Here is a 21,022-nt window from a genome sequence, read left to right on the forward strand (position 1 = left end):
ATTTCAATGCAATAAGTGTCCTATTTTCAAGAGGATTTGCCATTTAAATCTCTTAAATTTTTATAATCTTTAATTGCATTGTAATTTTAGTTGATTATGTTTCAGAATTTTCAGTACTTCATGTTCTTTCTAATTCTGTATAACTGGTTTCAATACCCGGCCAAATTATTTAATGTAATAAAATTATGCCAATTTATTTCCTTTATTTGTTTTGTCAATTTTGAGAAGTTTATTGTAATTTATAATCGTAATTTATACTCTTGTCGAATAGTTATGGCAGTCAGTTATGTTACCGGTGACCTCAAATACTGGTCTTCTTTAAATTCATTGCAATTTATCTTCTTTATGATTTTTTTGCTTTTCAAAAAAGAAAGGTTATGGCAGATCAGTAAAGATAATTAATTGCGATGTGGTATATACCAACTTTAGGATATTTTACTCTTTAATTTTATGCTCATTTTTTATAAAAAATGGAAAATGGAGATTGTTGGCTAATCCTTCTTCATTCCTTATCCATACATATTGATAATTCAATAGTTGCATATTGCATCCTTAACCGCTTGATGAATCTTTCATTTTCAATACCAACATTCTAATAAATTTAATTATGTCAAATTTGGTGAGCTTTCTACTATCTAGCCTTTTCCTTCTTCTTTCGATCAGTTAAAACTTTTTTAATTTAAGATAATTAGCTTATTGAAGTTGATATTTTTTTAATGGTGAAGATGTTCCCTTTTTAGTCATTTATTATATTTTATTGCTTTACAATTTGCTCTATTTGGTAATTCTTTTATCACAAAGCTTTCTTTATTCTTTAACGGTTCATTCAATGATTCTTCTTTTTTTTTTTCTCGTTTTACGTTTATTTAATAATTTTTGGTGTGTTCCTAATTAATTGCAGAAAGCAACATGTAAATGTGTAACAAATTTTTTGCTCCAATGAATAGCTATAAATCTAATGCATTAAATGAGTATATTTGCGTATACAAATAATAATAGATTTACGTAAAGTTATATATAATATTGAAGAGGTATTGTACACCTTTTGTTAGAGACAATAAATTCTGAAAGTTAAACTTTTCACAATAAAGCTTAATGTATAATTAAGTAGAAGGAAGTTAAAAAGGCTTTGATAATCATTATAAATTTGATTGTCATTTTACAATATTAAAACATTAAAATATTTATTATTAATTTAGTTTTTTTTTTGATGTTTGTTTTAGAATAAGTTAAGCTTTTATAAAAAGGACATTTGCCAACTTTAGTGTATTAATTTTCACATTTTTGTTTTACGTGTGAACTAAAGGTTTTTTTTTTTTCTTTTTTATCCGTTTATTTTATTTAGAGATTACTAAGTTATGATTTTTTTCGTGTAGAATTTTTTCTTTTTTTTTGTGTAGCTAAAAGCAAAAAATGGAAATCTCACAAAAAATAAGTAAAAATAAAGAGCAATTACAAAGTGAGGTCTGTTATGAATTCGTTGTTAATAACATATCTTTTATAAATAGATTTGGAATCAAAAAAAAACAAAGCTCAGCTTGTATGTTTTTTTAGTTGCATAATTTTCGAATTATATTCATGCTATTTGAAAATATTTATACTTATGTAACGGTATCCACGTAATAAAGTTTATTTGTATTTTTCCTAATCTTAATTTATAAAGAAAAGTTGCAGTAGGATTTATTGCGAAACATTTTATTAGTGTAATTTTCCATTAATTGGTATTCTTTATAGTTTAATTTTCTTTAACTGACATAATTATGTCATAAATAATTGATTTTGATGATAGCTTTGTTGTAAACTTCTATCAAATATATTTTTCTTTCAAATTCATAATTTAAAAGAAAAATGCTTATAAATGAATGAATATTATTAATTTTAGTTATGTTGAGATGTATCAATGATAATTTTTTTTTTTTTTTTTTATACATTCTTATTTTTACAAAATTTGCAATCCGAGCTATGGTAATACAATTATCCAACTAACGACTATTAACCAGCAAATTTCGTAGAAGAGATGAAATCATGGAAGCTTCCAAATGGACAAAATGACCTGTAATAACAGGGCTAAGGGTTAGTAACAGATTACCTGAAATATGGTAGAATTCATTAGGAATAGGTCATTTGTAGAGTGGCGGAATTGATTAGTAAAGATTCATCTGCAAAGTATCACTACTTTAGATGGTTCCTTTTATTTCTAAATTTTACTAAGCTAAAATTTATTTCGGAATCACTTATTCTAGTTATGACAGCTGACGTTTTAAGATCTTTGATCATGCTAAAAGCAGAAATAAATTTAGTTTAGTTAGAAATAGCTAAAAGAAATTTCAAAAAAAAGAAAAAAATAACAGTGATAGATAGTATATAAAAGTTTTTACAAATGGGTACACATTTTATAAGTTTTAATCATTTTAAATCATTTTTAAAAAAGAAAGAAAAACGAAAAAAGCAGAAGGAAAAACAATTATCTTTAGAGGAGGCATTACAAAATATTATGAGCACAAATTTGAATAACAAAAAATAAAATTCATAATTTGAAAAAAAAATTATTTTCTATGAAATGATAAAAATTTGTTGTAACAAATATTTTCAGTAATTATAATATATCGTGCGGCAGTGTTTTTTTTTTTTTTTTTAAAAAAAATGGATGGTTTTAGTTTTGTAATTCTTATTTTACGTGCTTGTGCTGCAGTATGTTTCTCTTCATTTCTTTTATCATTTGTCAATTCATTCTTTCTTTCCCATAAGTTTTAATCAAAATTCATTTATTGAAATTAATTCAGTTTAGCTAGTTAAATTATTCAAAAAAAAGAGAAAAATAAAGGAAAAAAGAAAAGGCTTATAAAGTTTTATAAAAAATATAATCCCATATGTGAGAAATGCTATCTAATGAATTAAATAGAAAATATTTATGAATGAAAGAAAAAAATGAATTTGCATTAAAAAAATAAACAAATACTAACAAATGTAAAGTTTGATATAATTTTTAAATTAAAATATACTTGGAAATTATGAAATAAAACAATAATAACAATAATCGTAATAATAATAATAGTAGCAATAATAATAATAATAATAATAATAATAATAATATTAATATTTTATAATGGGCAGATAGCGAGCTTAATTTCAACAATAAATGCAGTCATTGTTCTTGTCAATGCAAATTATTATGGACATATATTTATGCCTATAATCGGTTTCATTTTACTAGTCCTTCTTGTCATTTGGACATTTATTGCTGTGGCGGATGTTTTTGCCGGATTACACGAAAAATATAATTGGGTTAGATTAATTTCTAATATGATTAACTTTATAAAATTATCAAAATTCTTCAATTATTTTTTTTACCTCTTTGTAATCTCTAAAAATGACCTTTTTTCTTCTTTTTTTCAACCAACCGTTTGAATGATTTCTTTACTGATTAATAATTCCTTATTTAAATATAATTAATAAATAACGTATGTTTTTAAAAGTGCATCAATATAATACCTCTGCAAATCTGAATAATCTGAATGTGTGCCCTTTGTAATAAATTTGTAAAAAGTATAAATGATATCAATAAAATCATGGATATGATAATGAATGTGCTGATGAATAAATATTTTCAAATTATTTGAAATTATATATATGAGCTATTTTAAATTAATATATATATATATATATATATATATATATATATATATATGTATACTATTTATGAATTATAGGTAAGAGGATTGATGTGGTTCAGTGTCCCATATGGTTTATTAACAGCTTATCTTGTCACAGCAGCATATCTTTATGTCATGTTACATCGAAATTTAATTATTGTTAATATTTATTCTTAACAATTATAGCTCTTTTTTTTGTTCTACTTTCTCATTCAATTTATTTTAATCTTCAAAATCTTTATTTTCCTTTTTAGATTTAGCCAAAAAGGCAAAGTAATTAAATTAAATTAATGAATTATTATATTATAATGTCGCATTAAGTAATTATTAAGTAATGTAAATGTTTTCAATAAATTATTCTTAAATTTCTAAATCTCTAATAAATAATGTTATAATTGTTAAGGCATTTACATGGATTGCAGTATGCAATATGATTACGGATGCATTCATGATAAATTGCTTATCAAATGAATCAATGATAATACATGTATAATGGAAAGAAACATCAAATTGACTTTTTACAATTAAATTTTTCATTAGAACAATATAAATATATGTAAACTACTAAATCGTATTCTTGATAAAATATTTCTAAATTATTAAAAAAAGATTTAATAGTGCCTAAAATTTTAAGTTTTAATGCTTATAATCTTTGACATCTTATAATACTAAGTTTTTACCTAAACATTGTATTAAATTTTTTTTCATTTTTATACAATAACTGCGCTTCTAAATATTGTATATCCGAAAAAGTATAATTCGATAAATTTTTTTTTAATTTATGAAATTGTATAGATGCTAAATTGATAAAATCATGTCAGTACGTAGACAACAAATACACAAAAATGAAATGATATATGTAAAATTATTAAAAGTACAATACGAGTAAATGATAAAAATGATCAATAAATGTGTGGTTTGAGATGATAGCGATCAATTGGTCAAAAATATGATTGAAAATTTCACATTTATTTTCATTATGACATTATTTTAAAAAATTTTTATAATATAAATTTTTTTTTATAAAACTTCTAATAAAAAATTTCTAAAATTTATTTTCTTAATACAAAAGCTTTTACAACTTTAATTTCCATTTAAACCGATTTAAATCTAAAAGTTCTTACAATGAAATTATATTTTCATCTGTTTTTAACATTGCAAAATTTTTATGAAGTAATTTAATTGATCCCAGAAATAATTTGAGGTTCGAAATTGAATTGCTATATTTATATTATAACCAAAGTAAATGCTTTTTTCAATTTTGATTAACTATTTTAATTTTTATTACAACTTAAATTATAAGACACAATATTTATTTAAACAATGCAAATATTATTACTAGCAAAATTTTTAGAATTAATGTAATAAATGTCTTTTTTAATTTGTAGAAATATTTGATATAACAATATGTTAGGTAATTTTTTATAAAATTTTTTTTTCAAAAAATAATATGGATGTTTTTCAAGTTTAATTTTATTGTAAATTTTATGTTTGAAAAATTCAGATTCATGTATTAAAAATAGCTAAAATATAAATTATTATATTTAGAATAATCAATAATAAGCTATTGAATATGAATTGTGTCAGCTAATGAAATAATAAAAACAATGAATAATAAGTGATAATTGGAAATATCTATAGGTGAATTTGTTTACTATCGTTAAAATCTTTGCAGAAAAAAGTATATGAAGAGTTTGAATATGACTGATAAAGTTATTTTCTCATTTAAGGATTGCTCATAACTGGTTGCTTCTTCTACTGCTCTTATATCAATCTTTTCAGAAATATATCAAATCATTTGATTTGATATTTTAAAGTTTTCTTAAATAAATTACTAAACTTGGAGCAAATTACTTTTATTTTATAACCTATTCATTAATTAATCAATTGATAGTCCTAATTTAATCGAAACTTTCCTAGAAGAAAATAATAATTCGAAGAAGATAATATGACTATTATCACAATGATTGCTCCTATTCTGTCATTACTGAGTAACATTATTGCATTAACACTGATTATTTTAAGTATCATACAATGTACTGCTAAAAAAGCGTTAGTTTTTATCATAAATTACTTTTTAAAATTATAAGAAAATTAGAAAATTTTTTGATAATTAAGAACTGACAATTAATTGTTGGCTTTTCAGAAATGAATTTAAAATGATTTGTTTATCTTAAAATTACATTCAAAGATTCTTTTTTTAAATTATTTGAAAATTTTTAATGATTAAATTTTCAAACATTTCAAACCACGGAATTAAAACGTTTAAATTTGTTAAGTGATATTAAATTATTGCAACTTTTCTAGTCAATGCTTAATAAGCATAAGCTAATAATCTAATAGGCCTTTGAATGCCTGTTTATCAGGCCTAAAGTATAATCAGTTGACAGCACTTTACTTTAAGAGAAAATAAAATTCATCGATCGCTACAGTAAGCTAAGCTACCAAATCCACTTCTAACTTTACTGTAATACTTAATTGTGAGAAAAGGATAATAGGTAATTTGCCTTCATCATACCTCAAAATTTGATTCTGATTAAGCTAAAAAACTGACCTTCAAATATTATTTAGAAAAGGCATTCCGATTCCCGGTTTTGACCTGTGATCATGAAGAGATGATTCCGTTGAACTATGGAAATATCATTTTCTCATATAATCTTGCAATATTATCAAAAGTGTATTACAGCAGGGAATATCAATAACCAATATTTCAGTGATAAGCCACCGGCACCAGCAGGAGGCGTAGCCGCTCCGGCAGCAGCTGCGCATCCTGGCGAGGAAAAGAAAGAAGAGAAGAAAGATGAGAAGAAGGAAGAGGAAGGTGAGAAGAAGAGCAAGAAGTCGGAACAAGAAAAGAAGGAGGGTGAAGGTGGTGAGGGGGAGAAAAAGGGTGATGAAAAAAAGGAAAGTGAAGGTGAGAGGAAGGAAGAGGACAAGAAACAGGGGGAGGGTGATAAGAAAGAGGAGGGTAAAAAGAGTGAAGAGAAGGGGGAAGAAAGAAAAGAGGGAGAGGTAAGTGTGAAGTTTTTTTTGTTTTCTAGTTGGATGTCTTGAAATAGAAACTTGAATAGATTTTTTGGAATTGATCAATTCGAGATATCTCAATTATATTTTGGATTGCAAATTTTGATGTTATCCTTCGACCTTTTGTAAACAATTATCGGCAATTGTCTGTTGCACAATACTTGAAATGAGATGGTGCATAGCAAAACAAATTCTTATGTTCCTATCGCTATAAGATAGTAGTATCAGGGATAAGCGGATGATCATATCGGATCAGATCTAGTCAATAAAAATTTTAGCTTTCAATTAATGGTTTAAATTTTTATAGGAAGAGAAAGGTGAAAAGAAGGAGGGTTCCAAGAAGGAAAGTTCCAAAAAGGAGGGATCAAAGAAAGAGGTAATGAAATTTTCGGTGTTCAATTTCTCCATTCCTCTCTTTTTTTTCTATTTCACTTATGAATTTGAAAAGAAAGGAAAAAGAGAAAGAAAAGAAAAGAAAAAACAATTCAGGAAGAGAAAAAAGGTTCGAAGAAGGAAAGTTCCAAAAAGGAAGGATCAAAGAAGGAAGGATCCAAGAAAGAGGTGGATTTTTTTTTTATTCTTTGATCGAAATTATTTTCTAAATTATTAATTTGAGAAAGAAATTTCTTATTTTTTATGAAAATAAAAATTTAAGAAAGGAAATTTTCGTTTTTTTTTTTCTTTTTTTAGGAAGGTGAGGGTGAAAAAAAGGAAGAGGAAAAGAGAGATGAAGAAAAGAAAGATGAAGAGAAGAAGGATGAAGAGGAGAAAAAGGATGAGTAAATAAATGAATAATTGGATTTAAAAAAAAAAGCAAAAAAAAGCAAAAAAAGAATTGGTGTGCAAAATGATGATCTATCTATCTATCTCAAAAGTATGAAACAAAGTATTAATTTGGAAAAAGAAGTCAAATGATTCATAACTTTCAAATGTTTTGGATCGTTTAATATTTCTGCTAACAAAATTTATTTCAAATAAAGCAAAAAGAATTGGATAAATTTATTAATACTCATTAAAATATTGTTGCATTTAAATCTGAACGGAAATCTGAAAAAATTACTCAAGCTTAAAAATGATTAGATAGCATTAGCAAATAATTTTAATGAAATTTTTCAAATCTTATTTTTCTAATAACATTTAAATCAAGCAATACTTCAATATCATTTTTATCATATTCCTTCACTTATCAGTGGTTAATTTTCTTTTTCCCTTTAATAATTTATCCTATTTGAATTTATCATATAATTCTGCTTAAAATATCTGTAATAGAAACAGTAATTATAATTTTAAAATATTGCTTAAATTATTGAAAGAAATTTATTGAATGAAAAAAAATTATTAAATATGAAACATTTTACAAGTCATGTACTATATTTATTCATTTTATACATTTCATATATAAATTGAGTGTTTGAAGGTCATAAGTCTATTTTACTATTTCTCTATTTTAGTAAGATAGTGAAGAGATTATTTTCCAAATAGGTAATATGCGAAGTCACAAAAATTTATAATCAAACAAAACCATTTGTAAGAACAACAATGCATTGTTAAAATTACGTTTAATCTAATTAAATTTAATTTACATTATTTTTTAATTTAACTGAATTTAACTTTAAACCAATTAATTAGACAAAATTTATTTTGTCGTTCCTTTTTCTCTTTTAATATTATTTTTTGTTTTTGTTTTTGCTTTTTTTTTTTTTAAATATTTTATTTCATTACGATACTGTGTAAAAAAAATTAAAAAATTTGAATTTTTACACGACATTTTTGCATGATATAAAACAATTGGTATAACAGTTATGAAATGGCAATATATTTGTTATTCTTATTAAAAATACAGTGAAAAGCAGCAGAAGTCTGCATTCTTCTATTATCAAAGTGATTAATTGAATTCTTATCACTTTGTATTTTTCTACAATAATATGAATGTGCTAAACTAAATCAGAAAATTTGACAAAGAATAAAATATGATATTTTAAAAATGAAATTATCGTTATCAAGTGAAAAAATGAAAAAAGCTTTCAAAAAAAGTGTTATTATCAACTTTATCAGATGATATTACACATATGTAAAATTTTATCCCTTTATTTTTTCCTTTTTTGTTTTATATTTTCTTCAAATATATTACTTTTTTTTTATGCTCACAATATATTCTAATATGTTTATAGATAGCGAAGAAAAGAGCAGATAAAAAAGAAATTTAAACATACAAATAACAATAATAATGGATAAATTGAAATTGATTGAATCGCCTATATTGTTGATTTTTCATTTTATATTATTGCTATATGTTGCCCTAATTTATTCTATTAATTGCTGCAGCTCAAAAAAAACTCCTCGTGCGGTTCGTTTAAAAAAATCTTTAAAAAATTTATAAATTAAATTGACTTGACAATTGCAAGAAATATATTTGAGAAATATTCTCATTTTTAATTTTCAGTTATCTATAATAATATATTGAAAAAAAGGAATCTATCAGATTAATTAATTTAGTGATTATAAGAAACATATTTGAGAAATATTCTTATTTAAGTTTTCCATTACCTATAATAATATTTGAGCTAATCTTATCAATGAAATGAATAATCACTGTAGCTACTTACTATCATTCAAAGATAAGATCATTTGTATTTATTATATCATTGTTTGCTTTGTTCATTTTTCATTGCTTCTTTATTTTTTATTTTTCGATTTTTTTTTTTCTACGAGAACTGTATCAGAAATGAAATAAACAAAAATTTTATCTTAGTTTTATTTATCAAACGAAAAAAATGTGATAATTTTATTAACTATCAATAAATATCAGTTGCAGTCATTAATAGTTTTTTTTTTTTTTAGAAGAAGGTCACAAAAGAACAAAAAGGAACGACAGAAGGACAAGGTATGATGTTTAATAAATATTATAAGGATATGAAAACTGCTATACAAATGTTAAAATGGAAATTAAAATCTTAGATCAATTCTTTTGGAACTGAAAATGCATTAGTTTAATCTACTTAATAACTTATTAAATGATCCTATAGCATACATTAAAGACAGATATCAATTTAATAGGTAAGTTTGAGATTTACTAAAATATATTGTTACCATATATATTACAGGTGCGCAAGCAGGATTTGCTGCTGCTGCAGATGGAGGTCAATTTAATCAGGTAAGTTTGAGATTTACTAAAATTTGGACTAATCTTTTTATTGCATCTTTTAGTCTATTAGTCGATTTTTTTTGTATTGTTTATCTATTAATAAGTGTAATAAATAATTATTTGGGCTTTTTTTTTTAAAGCAAGTGCAATTTTTTTAGGGTGGTGGTGTGGTTCCTGTTGCAGAAGTGCCAAAAGTACCTGGAGAGGGAGGTATAGTCGGTGAGTTAGTTTATAAATTCATGATAATTGTAATAGTTTGAAAAAAAGCTAATTCATGATAATTTTATTATTTAGGAAAAAAATAAAATCCTGGTTACAAGCTGAATGATATGGAGATAAAATGATAATTTCTAATTTTAAAATGATAGCAACTTTTATTAGATTTGGGCTTTTGTATATTTTTTTTTTAAACGTGTAAATAATTCGCTCTTATACTAATTTAGAAAGATTAATTTTAGGAACATATGACCCGAACTATCAAACATTAGCTGGTATAGGTGGTGAAGTATTTGGTGAAGATAAAAAGAGAGCTGCTGGTGCCGGTGCTGGTGCTGGTGGTGGTGGCGGAGGACCACAGGCACCACAAGTTACTGGAATGGCTGGTAGTTTTAATTAGTTATGCATGCATTTTAGAAGGATTTTTTATGTTTGAAGTAACTTCTTTTGAATTTTTTAATTAAATTAATATCACTAGAAGGAAGGTTTTTTTTTTTAATTTTTTAGGAACCTATGATCCAAACTATCAGACACTGGCTGGTGTAGGTGGTGAAATATTCGGTCAAGACAAAAAGAAAGATATTGGTGGTGGCGCTGGTGGTCCACAAGCTCCTATTAATAAAGATGAAAAAGCTGGCACATTTGACCCCAATTATCAAGTAAGCAAATTTTATTTTAATATTTTTCAATGTATGTGTAAACTTGATACAAAATGCATCTAAAACTTTCATTTGTAGCAAATTTTTAAATTTTGTTTTTAAAATTATTTAAATTTGTTAAATTTTATATCATTTGTATCAAATAAATCATATTTCAGACTTTAGCCGGAGTTGGTGGTGAAGTATTTGGTACAGATAAAAAACAAGAAGGTGGCGGTCGCGGTGGCGCTATTGGACCAAAAGCACCTGATAATAAAGATGCTAAAGCAGGAACTTTTGATCCCAATTATCAAACACTAGCTGGTGTTGGCGGTGAAGTATTCGGGCAAGATAAGAAGGAAGCTGGTGGTGGAGGTGGTGGTGGACCACAAGCTCCAGAAAATAAAGATATTAAAGCCGGCACATATGATCCTAATTATCAAGTATAACAATCTTTAAATAATAGTCTCATTTTAAAAGAAAGACAAAAAAGCAAAAAACAAAAAAACTTACCTTTTAACACTAATCTCTTTATGAAAAAGGTAAATGACATTATTAGTCACTTTCGATCAACCTTTTTCACTTATTTAAACTCAAATTATTTTACAATAAAGGAAATGAGACAAAAAGAAATATCATCATATATCATTTCTACTTTTCATATTTCCATTCCATTTTACAGACCCTTGCTGGTGTAGGCGGTGAAGTATTTGGCGCAGACAAAAAAATATGAGCTAACAAATTTTCATAAAACAATATTATATTGATAAAAAAAAACGCCAGCTTTGTACTCATATTATCATTGCATTTACAATTTATATATTTTCAATAATACTATAAGAATTAATCACTTCCTAATTCTAATGCATGCAGTACAGTCTTATTTTTTTAAAAAAAATTTAATTACTATTTTAAACGAAATAATGATGTAGAATATTTTGTTTGTATTGGAACAGGATGTTAACACAAACAAAATTATGAAAATGGTCATTACTTAATGTATCATACAATACATTCAACTGATATTTATTAGTGAAAATGAACGCTAATATTAATTTAAAATTACATAATTAAGAAGAAAATTTGAATTTATATATGATTCATTGATGTTAAATACATTTCATTTTCCATCATTGCTCTATGAAATTTCTTTTCCTTTTTGGCCATTTGAACTTTATATTTGCACCAATAAAGCAAAAAAAAAAACACCATAATATAATATATTTCACGCTTTTAAAAATTTCAATGCTACTATGTTAACTTAAAAATATGTAAAAATGCGGTAGTTAGATCATTCCGCAATTTCTACTCTGAGATTATTACTGTAGCAATAAATGCAAAAGCAAAAAAATGGATGCAATCATAATAAAATATATAACATTTCGCTCCTCACCTTTTCCACTTAATTATTATTGTGTAAGCAAAAAAGCAGATGTAATGTTCTCCTTTTTTTTTCTCTCTCTCTTCATCTCCCCTCTCTTTCATTGTTCACTAATAAAATGAAAAATAGTTGGAGAAGTTACATATAGATTTTATTTTAACGCTCAATAAATGCTACTATTCCAAAAAAAAAAAAAAAAAAAATTAAAGACAGGACTGAAATTTCATACACAATTCATCAAAAACTAGCAATAAAAATGAATGATCAAAACTACAGATAATTCAAACAATACCTGTAACAGGTATAAACAATGATCATTAATGAATATAGTATCTGTTGATTTGATACAATATTTTATGCGGCATTTTATATTAATAACAAGGTATCCGGTAGTCATCAGCTTATCCATACACATTTCATTTAGTATCCCTCATATAATTAATCTTTTTGCGTTTTCCTTCAACCAGCTGGGCTAGTCAGCTAGGAGGACAATATGCATAGGCTCATTTGATGCAAATGAGCCTATGCCTAGCAACTTATACCGCAATGCCACTCATTTTATCGGATAAACTAACTAAACTAAATGCTGTATGATAGGTTTCCTTTTTCCTTTAAAGTATACGGTATCCATATATATACATTTTATTCCTATTATAATTTTCGATACATTATACTTTTTCCTTAAATACTGCAATTTTATTTCACAATTTTTGTTTAACTTTTTTTTTCAATCAACTTCTTTTTACTAAAATATCTATTTAAATTACTTCATCATAGTTCGTATGGATAATATAATGACAGCATTACTGATAGAATGGATTAGGATGAGATATTTATTTAATAAATAAGAAGAATTAATTCATATTAATCTATTAATTAACATATTAATCTATTAATATATGTTTGTTAAATTATTTTGTTTCCAATTTTTGTTAGCACTATAACTTTTGCCAATTTAGTTTAATTTCATCCGGATTTTAACTTATTTTCACACTATAATTGTTTTCTTTTACTCTATTAAAAGGTGAAAGATAGAATTGATGAAAATCATAACTAAGTGAAAAGATGAAGTATAGGTAAAAGCAGTATAATGGACCCCTGCCATGAGGTCATCTCATCATCATCATCATCTCACCTCTATGACCCCTGCTGTACTCGACAACCCCTTTTCCATTACTTTTTGAACATAATTATAAGTGCAAATTTTCCATTCTTCCTCAATATTTGTTTGATTTTGCACATTTACCGCTTTCGGATACTGTAGTTCTCGCATGAAATTTATAATTTTGTCGACATTTCATTTTGAAACAGTAAATATTTCTTTATATTGTATTATAAAACTGTTCAAAAAAAAAAAAAAAAAAAAAAATCGTGAAGTTTATGAGCTAATAATTATATATAAGACAATAATTAATGATTATTCTACAAGTTCGTAATAACTATTTTCTGTTTTGTTTTTCAAGTAATCCTGTTTTATATAAATATTTTTCGTAATAAATAATTTATGTTTTGTTTTTAAATAATTTCTGCTTGTTTTTCAAGTAATCCTGTTTTTCAAGTGAATTTTTCCAAAATTTATCTGAAACACTTGACTGGTGATTTAAAAGCCTTAATCAAAAATGATTAGTGATTAGATCAGTATGAGATTAAAGTTCATTTATTATAGTCAAAATAAGACATTTGTCAGCATAGTTACTTAAAAAATTTACTTAATTAACAACATATTGATAATGCTTAATGCTTTCTAACATTGATTGTTTACAGTGTCATAAACTGTATGCTGAATTATCTGGTATATCAATAAGGAGTGTAAACGAATTTTTATGATGCTATTTAATTTACCAATGTGTTGAAAAATAAAGGTCTATTAGTGATTATTTTATGTCTCTTTGCCAGATGTTATCATTTTCTCGAGAATTAGTATCAAAAAGAATGAATTATTTTACAGTAATGTAGTGAAAAAGAAGAATCTTTTTTTTCTTTACTAAATTTAAAATTTAGGTCGCAAGATACGAGAGACAAATTTTATGGAATTAAATAATTAAAGATTGATAAAGTGATTCATTTAATCATCAAACAACAAATATCATATCATATTATTTAAACAGTTTCATTTCATCTGTATCTGTACATAAATGCTTTTATATGCCAATGTGGATTTTTCTGCAGTCTTATTCGTTGTTAATATTCTATCAGTGATTTCCAATTAATTAATCAAAACTTTTATTATTTATACCTATGCATATAAATCAATGCAACAATATATGATTTACATAAATGATTGATTAGTATTGCATTATTTCATTGATACTATTTTTAAATAAAATTATTAATTTATTGACTTATGCGACGAGGAATGAATTGAAGCATGAATTATTATATATCTTAAAATTTTTAAATTAAATCAATCAATGGTTGAGCTACTTGCATCAAAAATAATTCTGGGCGACGAGTTTGATTGTATATTTGTCAAAATGTAATGAAGGTTATTCTATTGCTTAAGGTTAACTTAGCCAGGATAGAAATCACTTCTAAAATTCAGCATAAATCGTTGCATTAATAGATCAGAAGCAATCCAGCACTTTTTAATAATAATAATATCCAAAAATAATTCAGATGACTTTTTGAATTTTCTACAGTTAGCATCTTTTCACCTGCTATCCTAGCGGTTGGTGTCAAATTGTAATCCGTTCCGGTCATTATGATCATTATGATCATCATTAGAACAATCTGCAATGCACATCATTTTCCTTTTTCAAGTGTCCTTCTTGACAGTTTAACTGATCTTTTACCATTTATAGCTCCTTCCTATTATTTCATATTCATCCCTCAATAATAATTTTTTTTTTTTTTTTTTTTCATCAAATCTTCCTAAAACAAGCATTTTTTCATTTCTATTCTAACATAAAATTATTTAATTTATTTTACATTTCAATTTTGTCTTGTCTTTTAATATGAAATTAATGAATTTTTTTGAAATGATTAATAATAAATTTAAAAAAAATTTTTTTTTGGAAGAACGTGTGAAATTAGAATAATATTATAGTTAGAATAATAAAAAATTTTGCAATATTTATTTTAGATAAATATATAACAAAAATATTAGTCAGTAATAATAGAACATTATGATATCTGTTTTGTTAAAAGTGGAAATGAAAACCATTGAGCTATTATTATTTGTTGGCGCAAAATTGCTGTTACTCCTACTACTTTTATAATCCTCTTTCAATCCTCGCAAAGCCGCCGCACACTGCTCTTTATGTATTTACATTCTAAATATATGGATAGATAGATATAGATATGCTTTTCATGCTAGTTCAATTTATTTGTCCAATTTTTATTTTATTTTTTTTTAAAGTCACATTTGAACTTCAGTCCTTAGATTTGCTATTTAAAAATTTTTTCACTCTTTATTAAAAATTTAATCAAAAAAAATGATGAAAAGTTTTAATATTATTTCCAGAAAAAAAAAATAAAAACCACTTTACATGTTATTTCTAAAAATACAATCAAAAAATTTTTCAAATTAGTAATTACTGTATAGTTATTAAATGTTGATGTATGATTGAACTTTAAATGCATAATTAGAAAATGTTAATATGATATAAAACATAATTATAAAATTGATGCTAGGTTAATAGTAATTATTTAGCAATTTTAATTGTAAGAAAACGCCATTTAATATTATTTAAAAAATTTTATTATAAAAATTGTTATCTTTATATTTGCATCTTTTATCCGTATAATTTTTTTCTTTTTACTTTTTAAAATAACACTAATTTTCGGATGATATATTTGTCATCATTAAATGATGATACTCAAACCGTTTCATCATCACCAATTTCAAATGCTCCGTCAACTTCAACTGCATTATGTCAAGTTGCAACAGCAGGTAATAAACTTCTTTTGGTACAAAAATAATAAAAGTGAAAACCATTTTTTCAAAAAAACGATTAAACTATTCTCATTCAGTATTCCACGTATTTCCTTTACGTGTTTTTTTTTTTTTTTTTTTTTTTTTTTTTTAGTACAATAATAATAAAAGTAAATTTTTTCAAAAAAAAAAAATTAAACTATTCCTACGTAATTTTTCATGCATTCTCTTTACGCGTTTTTTTCTTTTTGTACAAAAATGATAAAAAGTTAATTTTCAAAAAAAAAAAAAAAAAGATTAAACTATTCTAACGTAATTTCCTTAAGTAATTACGTGCCTTTTTTCTTTTGAAAATTTATTAATAACAGTAATAAATGAATGAAATATAATAGGATGTTGCGTATCATGTTTAATTCCAATTACGGATCAACATTTTCTGTTAATGAATGAACAAAGTTGGCACTATGAATGTTTACGGTGCTGTTTATGTCATTGCTCATTACATAATGCATCAACATGCTATTATAAAAATGGAATGGTACTTTGTCGTGATGACTATCTCGCGTAAGAAATTTACTTATTATCAATACATCATATATCGTTATCATAAAAATATCATTATCATTATTATAAAAAAAAGAAATGCATTTGAATAAAAAGTTTAAATGTGTTGTATAAACTATTCAGTATTTAATTATGAACGCTTATTTAGAATATGTACATATACACACTTTTATAACTTTGTTATACATAAATAAAAGTTAACATTTAAATAAAATTAATTACATTTGTTGAAATATTTCTTAGCCGTCATATTAACTCATATTATTAAAATATCATATTAATTATTAAAAGATAATTAATTACTCGTGTAATTTTGTAAGATAATTATTTTTTTAAATAGAATAAAATAAAATAATTGTTAAATTATTTACAGTAAATATGGTAAACGTTGTGAACGATGTGCTATCATTTTATGTGATGAAGATATTGTTATGCGTGCTAATGATGCAATTTTTCATTTGGAATGCTTTACGTGTTACGTCTGTTCCATACCACTTCAACCAAGTGAATTATTTATAATGGGTTGTAATGGAACATTATATTGTAATGGTGATAATTTTTTTTTTCACTATTTTCATTTTTAAATTTTATTTTTTTTTAAACTCATATTTAAATTGGTTATTTCATCATAAAATAGATGCTATCAGCAAAATAATTAACATTAACACATTTCAAATAATAAAAATATGAATGTTCATAATCATTAAGGAGGGAGTTTTGAAAAATCACGACGAATGATTTTTAAAATAAATTAATTTCCAAATTAATGAATTAATTTCAAAATGCCATTATTTCCACTTGTATTAATGATTAGGAAGAAATGAATAGCAGGTTTAAGATATTTGCGATACAAGTTATTGATATTAGAAAAATGAAATTAAATAATTTAAAATACTTTTTCATAAAAAAAAAAGATATTAGTAAGTAAAAATTATGATATGCATTTTTAGTCAGTAATTCAGTTAGGAAATGATATTCAGGTTTCAGCGCACTTTGGTGCAATCAATCCTACAAATGATGATAATTCTTTACGAACAACCGCTTCATCTGAAATTTCACTGATAGGAGGGAAAGAACGATGTCGAAAGTGGAGAAAGTCAACCGATGATATCGAAAGTACCACCGATAGTATTGGTTGGCATTGGTGTTTTTTAATTGATTTTTTTCATTTGCGAAAAAAATCTTTCATCCTTCTAGAAAATAGCAAATATTATTTGTTTATTTATTTGAACTGATAATAAGCAAGTGTGACACGACAAGAAAGCATAAGACTTTGCGCCTTTAAAGATATCAATTAAAATTTTTAATTAATAGAAAAATGATTACATGTATATCCATTTAAATATTTACATTATCATTTGTTTTTTTTTTAATGCAAATTTTATCACTCATTCATATGATTTGTTGTCAAACAATTGCTAAAAAACAATTCATTTTATTAATTTTTTTGATGAACATCGGAATAGATATGTCCCTTTTTTTTTTGTTTGTCAATTTTGTTTTCGGAAAAAAAAAATCTATCAATTATCTTTTCTTTAAAGAGAAAGCGAAACTTAACTTAAACTTTGTTATAATTTTGGGATAAAAATGAGAAATCTGCAAAGGAAAAGGAAAAGCGAGAGAGGTAAAATTTAAGGAATGGATGTTTCAAGTTAATGTAATTTTAAATTATAATTTTAAAAATGTAAGATTTAGAAATGTAATGAAAGCTATGAAAGATTGATATCATATGGATGAGCAAATTTACACAGAGCTACCGTATCTAAGCGCTAATTGGAGGATGAATGTGACAGAAAGCATTGACTCTTGCTAATGTATTCAAAAAGAGTCGCTTTGTTCCTTGAAGAGGAGCAGAGTTAGTGCTAACTTAGCTACGAAACTCGAAATAACATTTATTACTTATTCCAATTATTTCTAAGAGAAATACTACAGTATGCATCTAAGAGCATCCTTTATTGCAGAAAACAACAAAAATTGTTAGGTTACATAGAGCTTTGCATAATTTCTAATTATGTAAATAAATTCTAATTATGCAAATTACATATAACATTATTTTTGAAATGATACCAAATCATCAGCAAAATCTTACATGATTAAAAAATTCGAACAGATAATTAGATATTTGACGATAGGTTTTAGATCGATTTCATCTCGTACATACTTGTTGTAAACGTTTGCTATTTGAGAAATTATTAATGGGACGTATTTAATAATAATTAATAGTAATAGTAAATAATACTAATATTACTACTAATAATAATAATAGTAATAATAATAATAATGATAATAATAATAGTAATAATAACAATAATAATAATGATTAGTATTCTTTGTTATGCATGATTCTTTCGGAAATCAAGCTATATTAATTTAACTTTTCTGATCTATATTTATTTTTGTACCATTATGAAATTTTCTTATTATGTTGCATTATCTTTGCAATTTTTTTTCCAAAAGTAAGTATATTTAGAAAGTGCAGTTAATATAGTTGGTGAAAGATTATAAGTTTTTTCTTTCTTTCTTATTGAAATATTTAAAAATAGAAGGAAAAAATGAAAGGAATTATAGACTGTGTTGAAGAAGAAGCGTTAAGTATAACGCATAAATCAAAACGAATGCGTACCAGTTTTAAGCATCATCAATTGAGAACAATGAAAAGTTATTTCAATTTAAATCATAATCCAGATGCTAAAGATTTGAAACAATTAGCACAAAGAACTGGTCTTACAAAAAGGGTTTTACAGGTGATTTTTTGTTCAGAATTTTATTTTAAATCTTGACAATTCCATTTAAAATTTTGCAATAAAGTTAATATAGTCTAAGTACCACTTGAAAAAATGAGAATTTTTTGAAAAAAACTATACAACATACTGCATGGAATTATGATAATGTGTGAAATACTACTTATAATTATTTAATATTATTCGTATTATTTATAATTATTATTTAACAATATTATCAAATTTAACACTTGTTTTAGGTTTGGTTTCAAAATGCTCGAGCAAAATTTCGTCGTAATAGTATACAATGTCGTGAAACATCCAGTAATTCACCACATGTACCATCACTTCCAAGTACTACCTTCAACGAACCAATTGAACCGGTTTTTTTCTTTTTTTTTTTTTTAAATTATTTAGAAAAAAAAAAAAAAATGCAAAGCATAAAATTGACGAATCTAAATTGATTACTAATTAGCACAAAGAAACTGGAAAATATTTTAAATTTAATCTCACTATTACTTTATGTAAGCTATTACATAAAGCATATTGGAAAACTTTCTTACATAACATACCTTAAGGAACAGATTTAACTTAAATTTCATTCTATAATTTCATAGGAATGATAAATTTTCATAATTATTTGTTATTGTAGATATTTTTAATTTTGTATTCAAATTATTAAATTTCAGATAACATGCGGTTCAGTAGGTGATTCTATGGAAGAATCATGGCAAACATCAGTAAGTCCGGAAGAGGGAAGTCAACGAGATGAACATTCCGGTAGCTCAAACGATGACAACGAATTAAATAATGGTAAAACTGAAACTGAAAAAAGCGGCTGTATTAGTTCATCAGAAAAATCATTGGCTGAATATTTTGAAACAGATCAAACAATGTTGTAAAGTTTTGCGAAAAAAAAAAAAAAAAAAAAAAAAAAAAACATACACAATAATAAATTTTCTTCAAATCCTTTAACAATACTTTCGTTATGAAAAAGAAAAAATGAAATAAACAAATATCATTTGTCATGCCAAAAAAAAGAAAGAAAAAGACCGAAACTTTAATGAATAACAAAATGCAACCAATAAAGTTTCTCTTGAAAGCATCATTATTACAAGATTAAATTATGTAAATATATGGAATGATTTTGCATCCTTAAAAAGGTCACAAATTAAGCATTAATTAAGAATACCAAGCAGAAGATACCAATCAATATGATTACAGTAATGGTGAGAAAAAATTTTTTATAACATCTTTTTATTTTTAATATTTATTTAGTTCTATTCAATTTACATGCGATATGTACAGAAATTTTAATGCATATCTAACAGATATTTAAGGTAAACAAAATCAGTTGGTAAAATTTTGAAATATTATCTATGAATCACTACGGTATTTAGGCATCTAGAAGTAATAAACAATTTCTGATGAAATCTTCCCATATTAATTATTCCTTAAAATTCAGAAATTTATGAAAACATGATAATACAGAAAAATTAAAGGAACATATATGCTCATAATACTAAGCGACACTAACTATAAGCCCTTAATGAATTAAAATGATGAATTGCACCTGATGAAGTATTTGAAAACAACAAAAAATGGCAATAAGCTCTATGCATTAGAAATGCTAAGGAGATGAAGAAAATTTAACGGATATTTAAAAGAAATATATTTCAAACGTTTAATTAAAATTTGAAACTAACACATAAGATAAAAAACCCCGTTGGAAATTTCAAACATTAGCAGAAAATGAAACCAATGTACTTATAGGAGAATTTTAAACTAATTATTACCATATATTTTT

General features: G+C 24.7%; 4 protein-coding genes across 5 annotated transcripts; all 4 read left to right on the top strand.

Annotated features, from left to right (window-relative positions):
- Positions 1 to 2,643: 2,643 nt before the first annotated feature.
- Bm18007 (Uncharacterized protein) lies at positions 2,644 to 4,146 on the top strand (the record flags this gene model as incomplete). Its single annotated transcript, XM_043074859.1, has 4 exons — positions 2,644 to 2,691; positions 3,115 to 3,285; positions 3,711 to 3,812; positions 4,057 to 4,146. The coding sequence occupies 4 exons, from the start codon at positions 2,644 to 2,646 to the stop codon at positions 4,144 to 4,146; spliced, it is 411 nt and encodes a 136-aa protein (XP_042930793.1).
- A 1,470-nt stretch (positions 4,147 to 5,616) lies between these two features.
- Bm85 (Uncharacterized protein) lies at positions 5,617 to 7,464 on the top strand (the record flags this gene model as incomplete). 2 transcript variants are annotated; one of them, XM_001892055.2, is made up of 5 exons in its annotated part: positions 5,617 to 5,705; positions 6,368 to 6,665; positions 6,985 to 7,053; positions 7,167 to 7,238; positions 7,368 to 7,460. In XM_001892055.2, the coding sequence occupies 5 exons, from the start codon at positions 5,617 to 5,619 to the stop codon at positions 7,458 to 7,460; spliced, it is 621 nt and encodes a 206-aa protein (XP_001892090.2). The 2 variants fall into 2 exon arrangements, with proteins under 2 accessions (XP_001892090.2, XP_042930794.1); XM_043074860.1 differs by lacking the exon at positions 5,617 to 5,705 and having other exon boundaries at positions 6,454 to 6,665; positions 7,368 to 7,464.
- A 1,440-nt stretch (positions 7,465 to 8,904) lies between these two features.
- Positions 8,905 to 11,409, top strand: Bm4044 (S-antigen protein precursor, putative; the record flags this gene model as incomplete). Its single annotated transcript, XM_043074861.1, has 8 exons — positions 8,905 to 9,024; positions 9,519 to 9,561; positions 9,782 to 9,831; positions 9,981 to 10,041; positions 10,281 to 10,424; positions 10,546 to 10,697; positions 10,856 to 11,119; positions 11,359 to 11,409. 8 exons carry the CDS (start codon positions 8,905 to 8,907, stop codon positions 11,407 to 11,409), a joined length of 885 nt encoding a protein of 294 aa, XP_042930795.1.
- Positions 11,410 to 15,843: 4,434 nt separating this feature from the next.
- Bma-ttx-3 (homeobox domain containing protein) lies at positions 15,844 to 20,117 on the top strand (the record flags this gene model as incomplete). The annotated part of the gene is made up of 7 exons (XM_043074862.1): positions 15,844 to 15,949; positions 16,324 to 16,495; positions 16,869 to 17,044; positions 17,483 to 17,629; positions 19,064 to 19,239; positions 19,476 to 19,598; positions 19,905 to 20,117. 7 exons carry the CDS (start codon positions 15,844 to 15,846, stop codon positions 20,115 to 20,117), a joined length of 1,113 nt encoding a protein of 370 aa, XP_042930796.1.
- Between the last annotated feature and the right edge of the window lie 905 nt (positions 20,118 to 21,022).

This window comes from Brugia malayi (genome assembly GCF_000002995.4).
Source record: "Brugia malayi strain FR3 genome assembly, contig: Bm_v4_ChrX_scaffold_001, whole genome shotgun sequence".
Classification (NCBI taxonomy): domain Eukaryota; kingdom Metazoa; phylum Nematoda; class Chromadorea; order Rhabditida; family Onchocercidae; genus Brugia; species Brugia malayi.